General features: G+C 42.3%; 1 protein-coding gene across 2 annotated transcripts; it reads right to left on the bottom strand.

The window, feature by feature from the left end:
• Positions 1-139: 139 nt before the first annotated feature.
• LOC119707418 (melanotransferrin-like) lies at positions 140-12650 on the bottom strand. 2 transcript variants are annotated; one of them, XM_038152401.1, is made up of 18 exons: positions 12328-12648; positions 9801-9932; positions 8168-8331; positions 7693-7792; positions 7116-7292; positions 6769-6931; positions 6598-6662; positions 5826-5983; positions 5167-5353; positions 4863-5011; positions 4564-4654; positions 4190-4258; positions 3787-3969; positions 3353-3509; positions 2555-2637; positions 1561-1745; positions 1041-1227; positions 140-750 (listed from the first exon to the last, which is right to left on the bottom strand). In XM_038152401.1, the coding sequence occupies exons 2-18, from the start codon at positions 9850-9852 to the stop codon at positions 701-703; spliced, it is 2220 nt and encodes a 739-aa protein (XP_038008329.1). In that variant the 5' UTR covers positions 9853-9932; positions 12328-12648; the 3' UTR covers positions 140-700. The 2 variants fall into 2 exon arrangements, with proteins under 2 accessions (XP_038008329.1, XP_038008330.1); XM_038152402.1 differs by lacking the exon at positions 140-750 and having other exon boundaries at positions 1095-1227; positions 1552-1745; positions 12328-12650.
• Between the last annotated feature and the right edge of the window lie 126 nt (positions 12651-12776).

A 12776-nucleotide genomic window follows, 5' to 3' on the forward strand; every position in this document is an offset into this window, starting at 1 on the left:
GCAGTTTCTGCTTGTAAAACTTGTGGTGTTTAATTGATAGATTGAATTTGAGATTCTCTGAAATGTCAAAATACTAAGTATCAATATAAAGTAATAGTTGGAGGTCTTGACAAAGAGGAATAACCAACTGCTGCAAGCATCCAGTTCTGCTGGCTATTGAATGTCTTAATACATTTATTTGTGAGAAAAAATGTTTTGATTTACTAGTAAAAAAATCATTGGTTAAAGAAGAAATATTGATGTGCATTCAGCAGGGGCTACCTAGCTGCAACCAAAATCACAGATACAGGAAGACAATGTTGCAAGTACCAAAATGTCAGTTGATTGAGGTTTTTGCATGGAAACTGTTTATAAGACAAACAAGGCAAAATGCTACCAACTAACCTGTGCCACTCACACCAAGTCTGTATTTTAGTCCATGGTACTGGCCCTGCTCTTTGCACAATGCTGATCCTAGTTCTGTGCTGTTGGTTGTGCTGTTCCTCATGCTCCATAAAAGAAAGGGATAATATGTGAGTAGTATTACATCATCATAAACATAAAATCTGCTGAAAAAAAAAGACAAGGAGGTGTTCAGCATACATTTCTGGAGATGACTGTTTCCTTGCTGATTGCTTTCGATTGGTTGGACTTGCACGTTTTCCTTGTTCTCAGCAACAATGCTGATGTTATGTGCCCTGCAAAGCCTCTGTATGAGCTGTCAGTTGGATGAGGATGCACAGATATCTTGTTTGCAGAAGTCCAAGATGCCTACAAACCAGTAAGAAAATATACACTGAGAGATGCTATCAGCTTCAAAAGTAGTAAGTTCTTCAGATGCTTTTCATTAAAACAGCAGAATAGAGGTCAAATTCCCCTTCTGAATTGCAATTACCAAGTTAGTCTCCCAGAAGTCTAACACAGAACTCCTTAGAAATTTGTTATGAACAGGATTACATAGAACATACTCCTCCATGCAGTCTAAACAAAGGGCCAGAGCTGTGCACAGAAGGCTGCCTGCTGCATTTCTCTCTAACTCTGAAATAAGAGCTTGAATTTACCTGCAGGTGTGCAATTAAACACTGATTCTGCCAGCTGAATGAAAGACTCTCCAAGGATTTCCTGATAGCTCAGGTGACTTGCATGAACAAGGTACTGAGTAATGTCTTTGAAAAGCAAATCGCTTTCACCATACTTCCACGACTGAAAGAGTTGGAATTCAGAATCCAATTTGCTTCCCAGAGATTCCTGAACAGAAAAGGAATAGAAGTTTCACAGCTTGCATCATTAATAGCACTTTTATCTAGCACTGTTCTTATTAGTACAAAAAGATGCACTTTTGCAGTGCTTTATTTCTCAGGAAAAGTATGGCCTCTGTGGAATGGGAACTTGGGAACTGGTGCCAAAATACGCCTTAGGAAATCCAAATAACTATTTTATCAATCTCCCGTGCACATTTTTAATTCTTTTGTATTGGATCTGAAGGCACTAGTATATAAAGCTTTTCATCTTGAAAGGGTTTTCAGCAGTTGTACATAACAAATGGTAACATGCCAAGCTTTTCCCTGTTACCTGTCACACCTGAGATTTCAGTAGGAAGTCAGAGATTTTAGTGACAGTGACTGGTCGAGTCATGACAGCGCTGGGGGGAATGGGGCCCAGGTTACAGCCGGCCCATTCTGTGACTGCCGCGCGTGTTCCGTCCGGACACAGGAGCTCAAAGTCAAGGGGGCTATAACCTTTTGCCCAACCAGAGCTGCCCAGATCTGAAAAGAAAATGAAGTGAAAGGTAATCCTTTTGAAAAATTAAAGCAGAAGAGAGGGTGAATCTCAAATAAAATGTTAAAATTTGAGAGGGAGAAGTGTAGTCAATGTGTTCAAAACAAACACAGCGTGCTATGTGGTCATTTCTTAGGAATGCATAAGGACCAGGGTAGTGTCTTCACTGAGGTCAGTGAACTTAAGTGCACCTAGCAACTAAAATAGAATCATATCAAGGCATATGAACAGCATATCATGTCTCATCTGCATCTGTAACCAGATCCCTTTCTGGAAACAAAGGAATTTGGCCTACATGCTCTTTGCTTCCCCAGACAAACTGCTAATTGCTGCAGGAACTCCTGTGGCTTTCCAGCCCCTTACATCTTCAGTTGATTTTAGAGATTCCTTTCTTAGAAAAGTCTCTTCTCTTACTGAAATTGCCTAAAAAAGAATTTTATTTTGCTTTAATGAGGATTCCTTTTCTCCTTGACTCTAGGAAAAACATATTTTGCCTTTTAAAGATTTGAAATTTAAAGCTTCCAGAAATTTAGTGCAGTCAACAAGGATGATTATCCTGACAGACATCTTTGCACTCGGTGATTCTTCTTCTTTCCTCTCTTACAGTATCTGAATGTTGAGCTTTACTGGAACACCTACATGCAGCAAGCTTCCAGCAATCTTCCATTTACAAACAGAACTTCATGGACCTAGATTAAATCTGTACAGGCTGATCCTCACGAGTGATGGTTGCTTTGTGCAAAGTAACTGACATTAATGAACATTCTCAAAGGAAAAGAGAACATCTGCATCTCACCCTCTATGTTCTGGAGCAGGTTTGAGTGTTCCAGGAAAGCTACATCTCCAAAGCTTCTTCCACTGGGATTGCCAACTAGGCACCTAGTGCAAGAAAAAAAAAAGGGATCAAAGACAGCACTACATGGTGACTGACATTTCAACAGTCATGTGAAGCTAAAATTGGAGTAGCTGGAAGTATCCCTCCCATCTCTAATCTCTTGGGATATGTCGGTGATGTCCGCAGAGAGATTTGCTAAGGCAATCCTTTTCATTCCTTACAGCAGCTTCCAAGTCAAAGCTGCTGCTCAATGTGCACCTTCACCCATGCCTAGGCAGGAAAGAGAATGGAATTCAACTAAATACATTATGTACATTTCATAAGAGTGCTTTCATAAACTTTCATAGAAGTTTCATTTTTGAAAGTCTTGTCTGCCTCTGTCTTCAACTATTTTTTTTTAAATCTCCACTCTATTTAATTATCTCCTGTATGCTACACTGCCTCTTACCACAGCACCTCTGTTCTCTGGTCTTCTTTCATCCCTTCCCTTTAATGAGTCAGTACCAATGCTCTAAGCTGTACATGTTTGGAAGCATTGCCTTGCTCTGGAAATGGTTTAATCACCATTTTAAACCATCAGTCAGCTGAACATCCCATAGCAACTGCAACCAAAACAAAATACACACTAGCAAAAGTTTATCCAGCCAGATGCTTAACAAATAGAGAAAAAAAAAAAACTTCCAAGAAAACTAAAATCAGCAAAATAATAAGGCAATTCTGTCTGTTGCTCTGCATTTCTGACTCTCACAAAAAGCTCACCTGAGTGCTCCCATATTGCCATAGTAATGTTCGTTGTGACTTGCAGCACATCTGCTGGACACTCGAGCTCCTTCCACCTCACCATCTCCAATGCACACCTTGCACAGGTTTCCATCTGCTCCTGGCATGCAGCCCTTCCAAAAGTAATTCTGATAAGCTGAGTAAAGAAAACTGAGATGAGATTAAGGCAAGGTGTTCCCAAGCCTCTTCACATATGGGAAAAGACAGAAAAGAAACATCCTAACAACTAGCAAGAAGAGGGCTAAACAGTGTGACACATAGTCAAATATGAGGAAAAGCTGCTTCAACACCCTCTGAAACTGTAGCTATCAGTTGCTGGTTGGATGTTCATGGCCCCATTTCTATTTTGCTCACGAATTTAAGCTTCAGATTTTCATGGTCTAGTTAAGAGAGAACCTAGAGGCAGCCCTTACCAGAGGCAATATCACAGTTCTCAGTATCATTCTGCTGAGCTCCCAGTGTGTGTCTGGACAGAAGTAACCATCCTGCAGGACTGTACAGGTGACTGTGGCAGGACCGCCTTCCCCTAAGGTTATGGATGTGAATCTGTTTGGCACTTTTCTTGGCTAGGGCAACAGCATAAACTGGTGGTAGTGCTGTGAAACAATGACAACAACCAGTTATACCAAGGCAATTAAGCATTTCACAAGGGCACAGCCCCCCTTTCCCTCCCTCATCTTGTCACAGTATCTTCAGTTAGGGTACAGGACCTACGCTCTTTGCTTAGCCACAAAGTTCTTGTCCTTGCACAGGAAATTCTATTCTAAACCAACATGCAAATAAATTCCTGCATAAACCCTAGAAAGTTTCTGTTACCTTTGTGCTTAAGATGAATTCGTTTCCCTGTTTTCTCCATGGTGTCAGCTGCTGGGGCACAATCTCCTCCTGGAAGGAGAGATAAACATTAAGGATCTTGCAACTGCTGTCATTCCTTTTACATGGCAGCATTCCTTCAAAACCCTTGTGAAACTCTTCAGCCGTGTCAGCATCTTTGTCCCTTTAACAGAAGGGATAAAATAAACAGACCAAATGCTAGAGCCAGTTATTGGAAGAGCTGGGAAGAGTGTTTGCACATTTATACTGACTCCGGCTTCCATCACAAAACATCACAAACTGTGGAAATTTAACTATATTCTTAACTGTACTTTTTTGATTCCCACTTTTCTTGATAAGGTCACATGAGAACTCACCATAGCATTCTGCAGCTACAGGCACCAGTCCACATCTCCCTGCAATGTACACATGCGTTGCATCCAGGGTGACCGCATCAGCCTCACTACTCTGCCAGCAGCATGACAGAAAATAACAAAAACAGGATTTGCATGAATTGAGTATCCAAGCAGCAGGACTTCTCCACTGGCTGAAAATTCCCCTGCATAAATTCCCTCTCATTCCCACTTATTCTTCAAGCTAGTTTTCCTCTCTTTAGTTCAGATAAGACATACATGGCCTGTGCAGCCTTACACCCTGAGCAGAAGGAGTCTCCTACCTTGATCATTTCAATGCACTTGGTCATGGAAGTTGCTTGGACACAGACTAATGGGTCGGATTTGATGTTCAGTGCCCACTCCTCACATTTGCGAAGCTCAGCATCACTGATGCAGCACCAGCGCACAACGCTGTTGTCCAAGGAGCTCCCTGAAATGGAAGCAGATCGTGTCACTAGCCCACCAACCTGTGACAAGTTAAGGGGGTTTTCAGGTAAATGCATTTGTGCCTGGAGGCAGGAATAATGTGGAAGAAGAACCTTCTCTTCCCTTTCCTTAGGTACAGTCCTCTGGAATGGTTCTCACCTTCATGGCCGAGTCCCTTAAGGAGCGCTACATAATCCAGACCAAGGACATAGGCAATCTCCAGCTGCTCCTCAAGAAGCTGCAGGTGCTGAGTGGCATCTCGGAACAGCAGGTTCTTTCCCCCAAATGGTGCTGAACTGAAGAGTTCAAATCTGGCTCTTTCCTTTCCTTTATGCCCAAAGAGGCGCTAGGACAAAGAACAACACTTTTAAATGGCAACAGATCTGCTCATTCTTCCAGCACCGGGCAGCCTCATCCTTCCCTCCCTTTTTATCAGTGGTCAAGATATCAAATACTATTTATAAATTGAGAAAAAGAGATGAAGAAAAGTGAGCTCTGCCTGAATCTATGAGTCTCCCTCAGCTACATAAAAATTGATTCAAGTTCCATGGCAGGATGAACATTATTAGCCATTTTCCAGTATGTGTTATGGAATCTTCCCCTTCTTTACTGATTTATTCTCAGCTTCCTACAGAACATTTTAGAAAAAAGCAAAACCTTACACAAGCCAATGCAAGATCCTTCTCCAAAACAAACAATTTTTAGCACTTTATTTACACTAACTATAAATTTCTCAAGAAAAAAGGCAACCTGACTGCCACACAAAGATGGAAGAAAAAACTGTGTCTGGACATAGACAGCTTATAATAGTCACTCACTTGGATCATGCTAAGAAATTTGTTGGTGATCTTCTGGAAGTTGTTGCGGGTGACGATGCCACGGCCAGGCCCCTTGCCCAGGTTACAGGTGCTGTATTCAGTCAGCTCAGCTGTGGACCCATCAGGACACAAGAGTTCATATTCCTGTTGTTCTGACTCTGAAACAAGGAGACACTCGTGAATCTGTGACCAGAGCCATGACTAGCCAGCAGGCACAGAGATGGAATAGAAAATGTTATGCAGGCAGCACGGTGTACCAAGCACACTTGGGAAAGTTGTCTTTGGTAAGTACTTCTTATAAGAAAGAGAGGGACCTCAGCCAGAGCTGCTCAAAAATACTCTTTAAGCTGTACTGCTGTAAATACATTTATTTAAAAATACTTACCTGCAAATACTACTGCTAACCACCTTTGCTACAGAGCTCAACTGAGTTTAAAAGTACAAGGCAGGTGTACAGGAACTTCACAGTTATGCAGCTCAATATGCTGAATTTTAAAAGGAATCTTGTAACTCGGGCAAAGCAAATACTGACAGATAACGAAACCACCTGTCTGCTCCCATTTTAAGAATCTCCTGTGAGCAATCATTGCTCACTCACACTTTCCTGTTCTATTTCTTTCTGAGTTGTGTGGAGAGCCAAGAAATACCTCTGAACTGCTTGCAGGGATTGAATTTTCCCTGGAAACAACAAAAATATAGGCATATCCCTCAAACAACTGTGCAAGAAAGAGCACAGACAGAGATTAAAAGAAAACTGCATTTTTAAGATTACCTGTGGCATTCATAATTCTCAGATGATCTAAAAAGGCAACATCTGCCACTCCATCCTTCAAGCACCTGCAGGAAGACAAATGCCATCCTAATAACATTTCACCTGGCTTTCCTACCTTAAAAGTTCTTTTTCCCCCAAAAGTGAACTCAGGCCCACTGTCCCAGAGCTCACCTGAAGGCACCCTCGGAGTCATAGAAGGGTTCATTACTGCTTGTCTCACAGAAGTGGTTCCTGTCTCTGACATAGGATTTTTGTCCTTGGCAGAGAGCACACAGTCGGGGAGCAGCAACACCAACCCCAGGGATGCAGCTTGCATTGAAATACTCACTAATTGCTGCAGGTGTAGGGGAAAAAAATCAAAACAAAACAAAAAGAAAGAAAAAAGTCAAATGGGAAAAAAATCAGAAGAGGAAAAGGGGCCAAACATATCATGGCCATAACTAGCTCATCCTACATCTGCTGGCATTTCAGTTACATTTGCTGTGGCCAGAGGTAGCCCTATGGCTCTTATCACCTACCTTGGCTCAGAGGCTGGGCCTCATCCCAGGAAAGATAATTTCTTGCAAGGAGAAAGCCAAGTGGAATATTCCAGCCCGACGTCCACCTGGCTCCATTGTGACAGCTGCGCACACCTTGTAGGCTCTGGATATCCAGAGTCCCTCGTTTGGCAATGGCCACAGCAAACACACAATTTCCTGCAATAGCACAAAATGTGTAACAGAAAAAAAATAATTAAATTCTGCAGCTTCCATCTCTGAAGAGGAGCTGAATTACTTCAGTGAACATGGCTAAAGAAGAAATTATCTTAGGCCTAGTCAATGTAGGTGCCAGGAACTTAACCATATACTGGCTGCATGGTACCCTGTCAGACAAACAATGCAAGTTTGTCAGTGCCACAGGCAGAAAGGCTGCTGGGTACAAAGCATCACTGGTATTTTATTCATCATCATTAAGTATTTTAGAAACAATTTGTAGCCACCTCCATTTCCCCACAAAGTTAATAAAAACATATTGACTTTTTTTTTCAAGAAATCTAGAGCCATTTCTTAGAATCGGATCAGAAGTACAGTTTATTCTTCAGCTTTACCAGCCTACCTTGATCATAGATCTCTTTTGCCACCACTGCCAAACCGTACAGCTTTACAGCAGAGTAAACATCTCCAGCATCCAAGGAGGCAGCATCTGCTTTATTTGCCTTTAAAACAACAGAAAAACCCTCAAAACAAGTGTGTTTACAAGGAAACAAACAGAAGGTTCAAGACCACAGTTTCTGCCTCAACAAATTTTAATTTAGTAGTTTTCTTTTGCCTATTTATTTCCAAGCAGCTTTCACTATTTCTTGGAGATTGCAAAGAGATTAACTGGGGTAAAACAGTACATCTGGTAGAATGCTCACAGGATTTAATTCTTGCCTCTCAAGTGACTGTGTCATGTAAGCATATATGTTGTCACATAAGCAGTTCAATCATTTCAGTATCATTTTATTTCCCATAGTTTCTGTTTACCAGTTACTTTTTCAAGAGGATTTGGACACAAAATCAGGGACTTGTTAAAGTCCCTGTGAACTCACCCTGATTTTATCAATGCAGTCATATGTATTGTGGGCTCTGATGCAAGAAATCCTAGTAAAGGAACTGGCAGTAGAGAGGGGCAGCACAGCTGTAAGTACTTTGGAGAGCTCAGCACACTTCCTTTGTTCCAGGTCAGAAAGGGTGCACCATCGGAATTTCTTCCCTGTAGCGTCAAAAAAGAAGTCAAGATTTGTAGGATTTCATAAAAACCCCTCAATTTAACCCCTTATGGAAGAGAGAGGTTATTCTATTTTATTTAACTTCCCAATAGCTGGATTGTGCTCACTCACACTCACACACCCACGCACTTAGAGGCACCCCAGAGACGTGTCCACGTGTGACTAAGGTCACTTTTGCCCAACATGAAGACAACATTTGATGCTGAATCTTTAATGTGTCTCTTTGCTTCCTTTTGACTGAAAGCAACCAAATAGTTTTAGGGAGATTTTTCAAGAATCAGCAACTATTATGGCAAGATCTTTTGCCACAGAATCTTCCTTGCTTCAACCTTAGTGAATTTTAGGTAAGGCTGCCACCCAAAATTAGGAGGAACCAAAGGTAAGGATGTGTTTATGGCTATGGCCTGTTTTCCTGTTGGGATAGCAAGAGAAAGAATGGCACTTACAACGTAGGTTAACCATCTTCTTGTTACCAGAGTACAGATTTTCTCCCAACAAGTTAACTGGGTTGTGACTCTAGCAGAGCACAGACCTTCCACCCTTGATGTAAACATGCATTCTCTGGGGTTTATTAGTTTTACTGCTGTCCTTGGTCATCAGTACACACCATTCTTTTAACCTTTGCTCTGCTGTTTCCTCTGGTGCTTTCACACACCAAAAAGATGCAATTAAGGATGGAGGTGAAGGTGAAACTTCAGAAGGACTTGAAGGTTCGGTGGGTTTAAACCAACAATAAAGCTACATCTTAAAGGAATCCAGCCACACCAGCAAAATTTCCTCTTTTCCTTTAGGCTACAATTATTCCATCTTGTATTATTCCTCTGAAATATATCATCATACGCATTTCCAAGAAGATACTAGACATTTAAGGAGGAAAAAAGTGATTGTTGTACGCAAAAATAGCATGCAGTTATGTAACTTGAGAGAATCTTAAGCCATGTAATGAAAACCAGGACTGAAGGTACAGAAAATGCCACAATATCTCTAGCATTGTCATTTCCAGATGTTTAAGCATTTGACTCTCTGGAGAACTATTAACACTAGCAATGTGTACAATTAAATCATTGAAGTTTTTATTTCTTTGAGCACAGCATCAGACATTAGTCCTCCGCTTGTTTTGGTGTTAGTTCAGCGCAATTCCAAGAAGAACCCACAGTGGTTTTAGAGGGAAGCAGCTTGAGGTCCCCTGCTTCATTCTGACACCACTAACGAGTACACAGATCTCGACTACTCAAAGGAAACAAACCCTCGCTGAATGCCTAAGGAAGCTGTGGATCAAGCTGCTTCAAAACTGAAAGATCACCATCTGCCAATGATCAAACAGAAAAACAGGCACAGCTTTAACTGCAGCTTCTTTCTTTGCACAGAGGAAAACAAAACCAAAGCATGTATTAGCTCGAATGTCACCCACCCAGAGGCAACCTTTCTCTCTCCCTCTCTGCATCAGCCTTACCTGAAGCCAGCAAAGAGGTGATTAGGACAATTAAAATCACTGTCTTCATCATTACAGCTGTTCAGCAAGGATCTTCTCTCCACCCTGACGCTCTGCCTTCTCATGCCAGGAATTCCACAGTGATGACCAAAGCTTCCAGAAGATAACGAGGGGGGTTTAGACATCAACGAGGATAAACCAAGATTTTAAAAAACAAACAAAACTGTACGAGGATGGTATATCCTTGTATATAAAGGGACAGGGTCCCTTTCCCACCTGCAGATGGAAAATACCCATGCATTTTCTCCTCTATTTTTATCAGACACAGAAAGAAATGTAAACCTCTGCTGTAAAAAGAAATAGTACTGCTGTTTCAAAAGGCACCCAAAGCCTTTGAGAGATGGGCAAGATTTACACCTAACTTACAAAGAAGATACCTAAAGCTGAGTGAATGATCCAAACTAGCACCATATCTGGCTACATAATACTGAAGGGTCCCTCTTATTTATTTTTTTTCACCTGATAACGGCTTATCTACTGAGTAATTTTAAACAAAAAGTAATACTATGCCTCCCTAAGAATTCAGAACAGAGCTCAGACACTCTTGACTGTCTTGACTCTCTTCCATTCCAGCCCAGCAATCTCATCCAAACTGCCTTATTCCCCCATTTTCTAATGCTTAACCTATTACCTCTTAATTACTCTACAGCAGCTATTAACATCATTAATTCTCTGGCAGAAAAAATACATTTATTTCTATCTTATACATTAAGCACACATTTATTTATGTATTATATATAAGCAGAAGTGTCTGATGATGTATAAAATATTGTTCATATGGTTTCATCTTTTCTGTTCAGGAAAGAATTAACTGTTCCAAGAGTTCTGGAGGAATAGTCTTTATCCTACTTTTCTTTTCCTTCTTCATCTTACAGATTTTCCTGGTGCTTTGTCTACTTCATGTATTTTTGCAGATCCATTTCCCAGATTTCTTTTGTTGCCTTATGTACCCTTCCCTAGTGATTCAGTCATCATTCCCCACCTGCTTCTTTCACACTCACGCATTGCACATCTCTCGAGTTTCACAAGTTCCCTCTCTAGATCTGCAACATTTGTTGAGGTGTTGTTTCCCACTGATCTGATCACAGGAGGGGTTATACAGAACCACAGGATGGTTTGGGTTGGAAGGGACCTTAAAGCTCATCCTGTTTCACACCCCTGCAAAGGGAAGGGACACTTTCCACTAAATGAGGCTGCTCCGAGCCCCATCCAGCCTGAGGCATTCCTCATTTCTTCCTGCACTACCTGGAACAGAGGCTAGACAGAGTTAAAGGAATGAAGTAGGTATTTATTAAAAGGCCTTCAAAGGACAACTTAAGGCATCACCTGAACAAACATTCTCAAGCCCCAAGATCTCCAGGCCCTCATTTGCTGGAGGAGCTGTGCTATTAATCCCCTCTTTGACTTGGCTCAGCTGCACAGGCCTAGCACAGCTCAGCACCCTTGGGAAGTTTCATCCCTCAGTGAGTGCAGTCTAGATAGTCTTACCAGATATTAAAAACCCCCATAAATCTAACAAAGACACATGATAAAAATGATTTTTAAAAAGTTACATGTCCACATTTTTTTTTAATTCCAAGGAGAAATATTAGATCAGGACAGATTATTAACCAGTTTAGCCTTGTGACACTTATTTTACACTCTAAACAAGTGTGTTACATTTAACTGCACCTTAACCTCTGAATCACTTCCCAGTCAATTCTGGGGAAACTCGTCTGTCGGGCCCATCAGCGGGGTGCTCTTACACATCAAAGCTAATGCTTCTTGCAAGGCTTGTACCAAAGCAGAGGGAACAGCATCAAATCCCACCTTCTTTGAGGTTTTACTTCGTGCCAATCCCACCATTACGTACAGGATAAGTAAATCCCAACAATTCAGTCAGCTAATAATATCACTGTTTCATGAGGTCTGTGTCTGAATTTCCCCTCAAATTTCACATATTTAACAGTGAAAGGCATTCCTGTACATGTTTAAGATACTTCTACAGCTACTACTACCGAGAGTGATGTGAAAAAAGGCAGAATCACATGAAGGTGCTATAGATTTCATTTAGGCCTGGTGAGGAAAAAATATAAATAAAAATCAGGAATTTAAATTAAATTAATCAGCTTGCCTGAGGACCATGTACTAAACACTAAGGATGTGGAAACACAGCCAGGACTCCTGAATTCTTTTCCTGCTGATTCACCACATGAAATTACCCCTCTGTCACCATCAGAGACAGGTAATTAGCTACTTCCCAGCAGTGTAGCATTTATTCATCTAGGGATGCATCTAAGAGAGTGGAAAACCAAATAACCTCTATAAAATTCACTCCAGGCAGCCAGGCAACATCCAGGAAAAGGACACCAGAAGAGAAATAGGTGTTACTGTACTACCCTGCCAGCCACTTCACTTGGAGGAACAATATCGTGTCTGTCCATGTCCTCTCCCTAAAATCCCTGCCTTAATATTCCTGGTGATCCCACACCTGGGGCAAATAACTCACCTGTGTGTCAACAGCAGCGCTGAAAAGCAGCTGAACCCCACCTGCCTCATCCTGAACTCCCAGCAGCAGCCCCCTCCTCCCGCTGGGCACAGCCCACAGCCCCTTCATGGGGCAGCTCCATCCCCATAGCACAAACCGTCAGGAGCCACCACCCTGTGCCCACTCTACATCTCCGGGAAAACGTCACCACATCCCCTCAGGGCCGGCCCTATCCCCACTCCACAGCGCCCTAGCAACGGCCCCTTTTTTCCCCCGCAGCAAGAGGACAGCCCTCCTCACAGATCAAACCCCCCGTTGAAGAACGGCCTCGCACCCGTATCCCCATTCAGGGTTTCCCCTCATGAACAGCCCCCCAGAGCCGCCATGCCCGGCAGCGCCCGCCCCCTCACGGCCGCGGCCCCGCCCATGGCCCCGCCCCCCTCGCGCTGTTCCCGCCCTCCCGCGCGGGA

This window comes from Motacilla alba, chromosome 15 (assembly GCF_015832195.1).
Source record: "Motacilla alba alba isolate MOTALB_02 chromosome 15, Motacilla_alba_V1.0_pri, whole genome shotgun sequence".
In the NCBI taxonomy this organism is placed as follows: domain Eukaryota; kingdom Metazoa; phylum Chordata; class Aves; order Passeriformes; family Motacillidae; genus Motacilla; species Motacilla alba.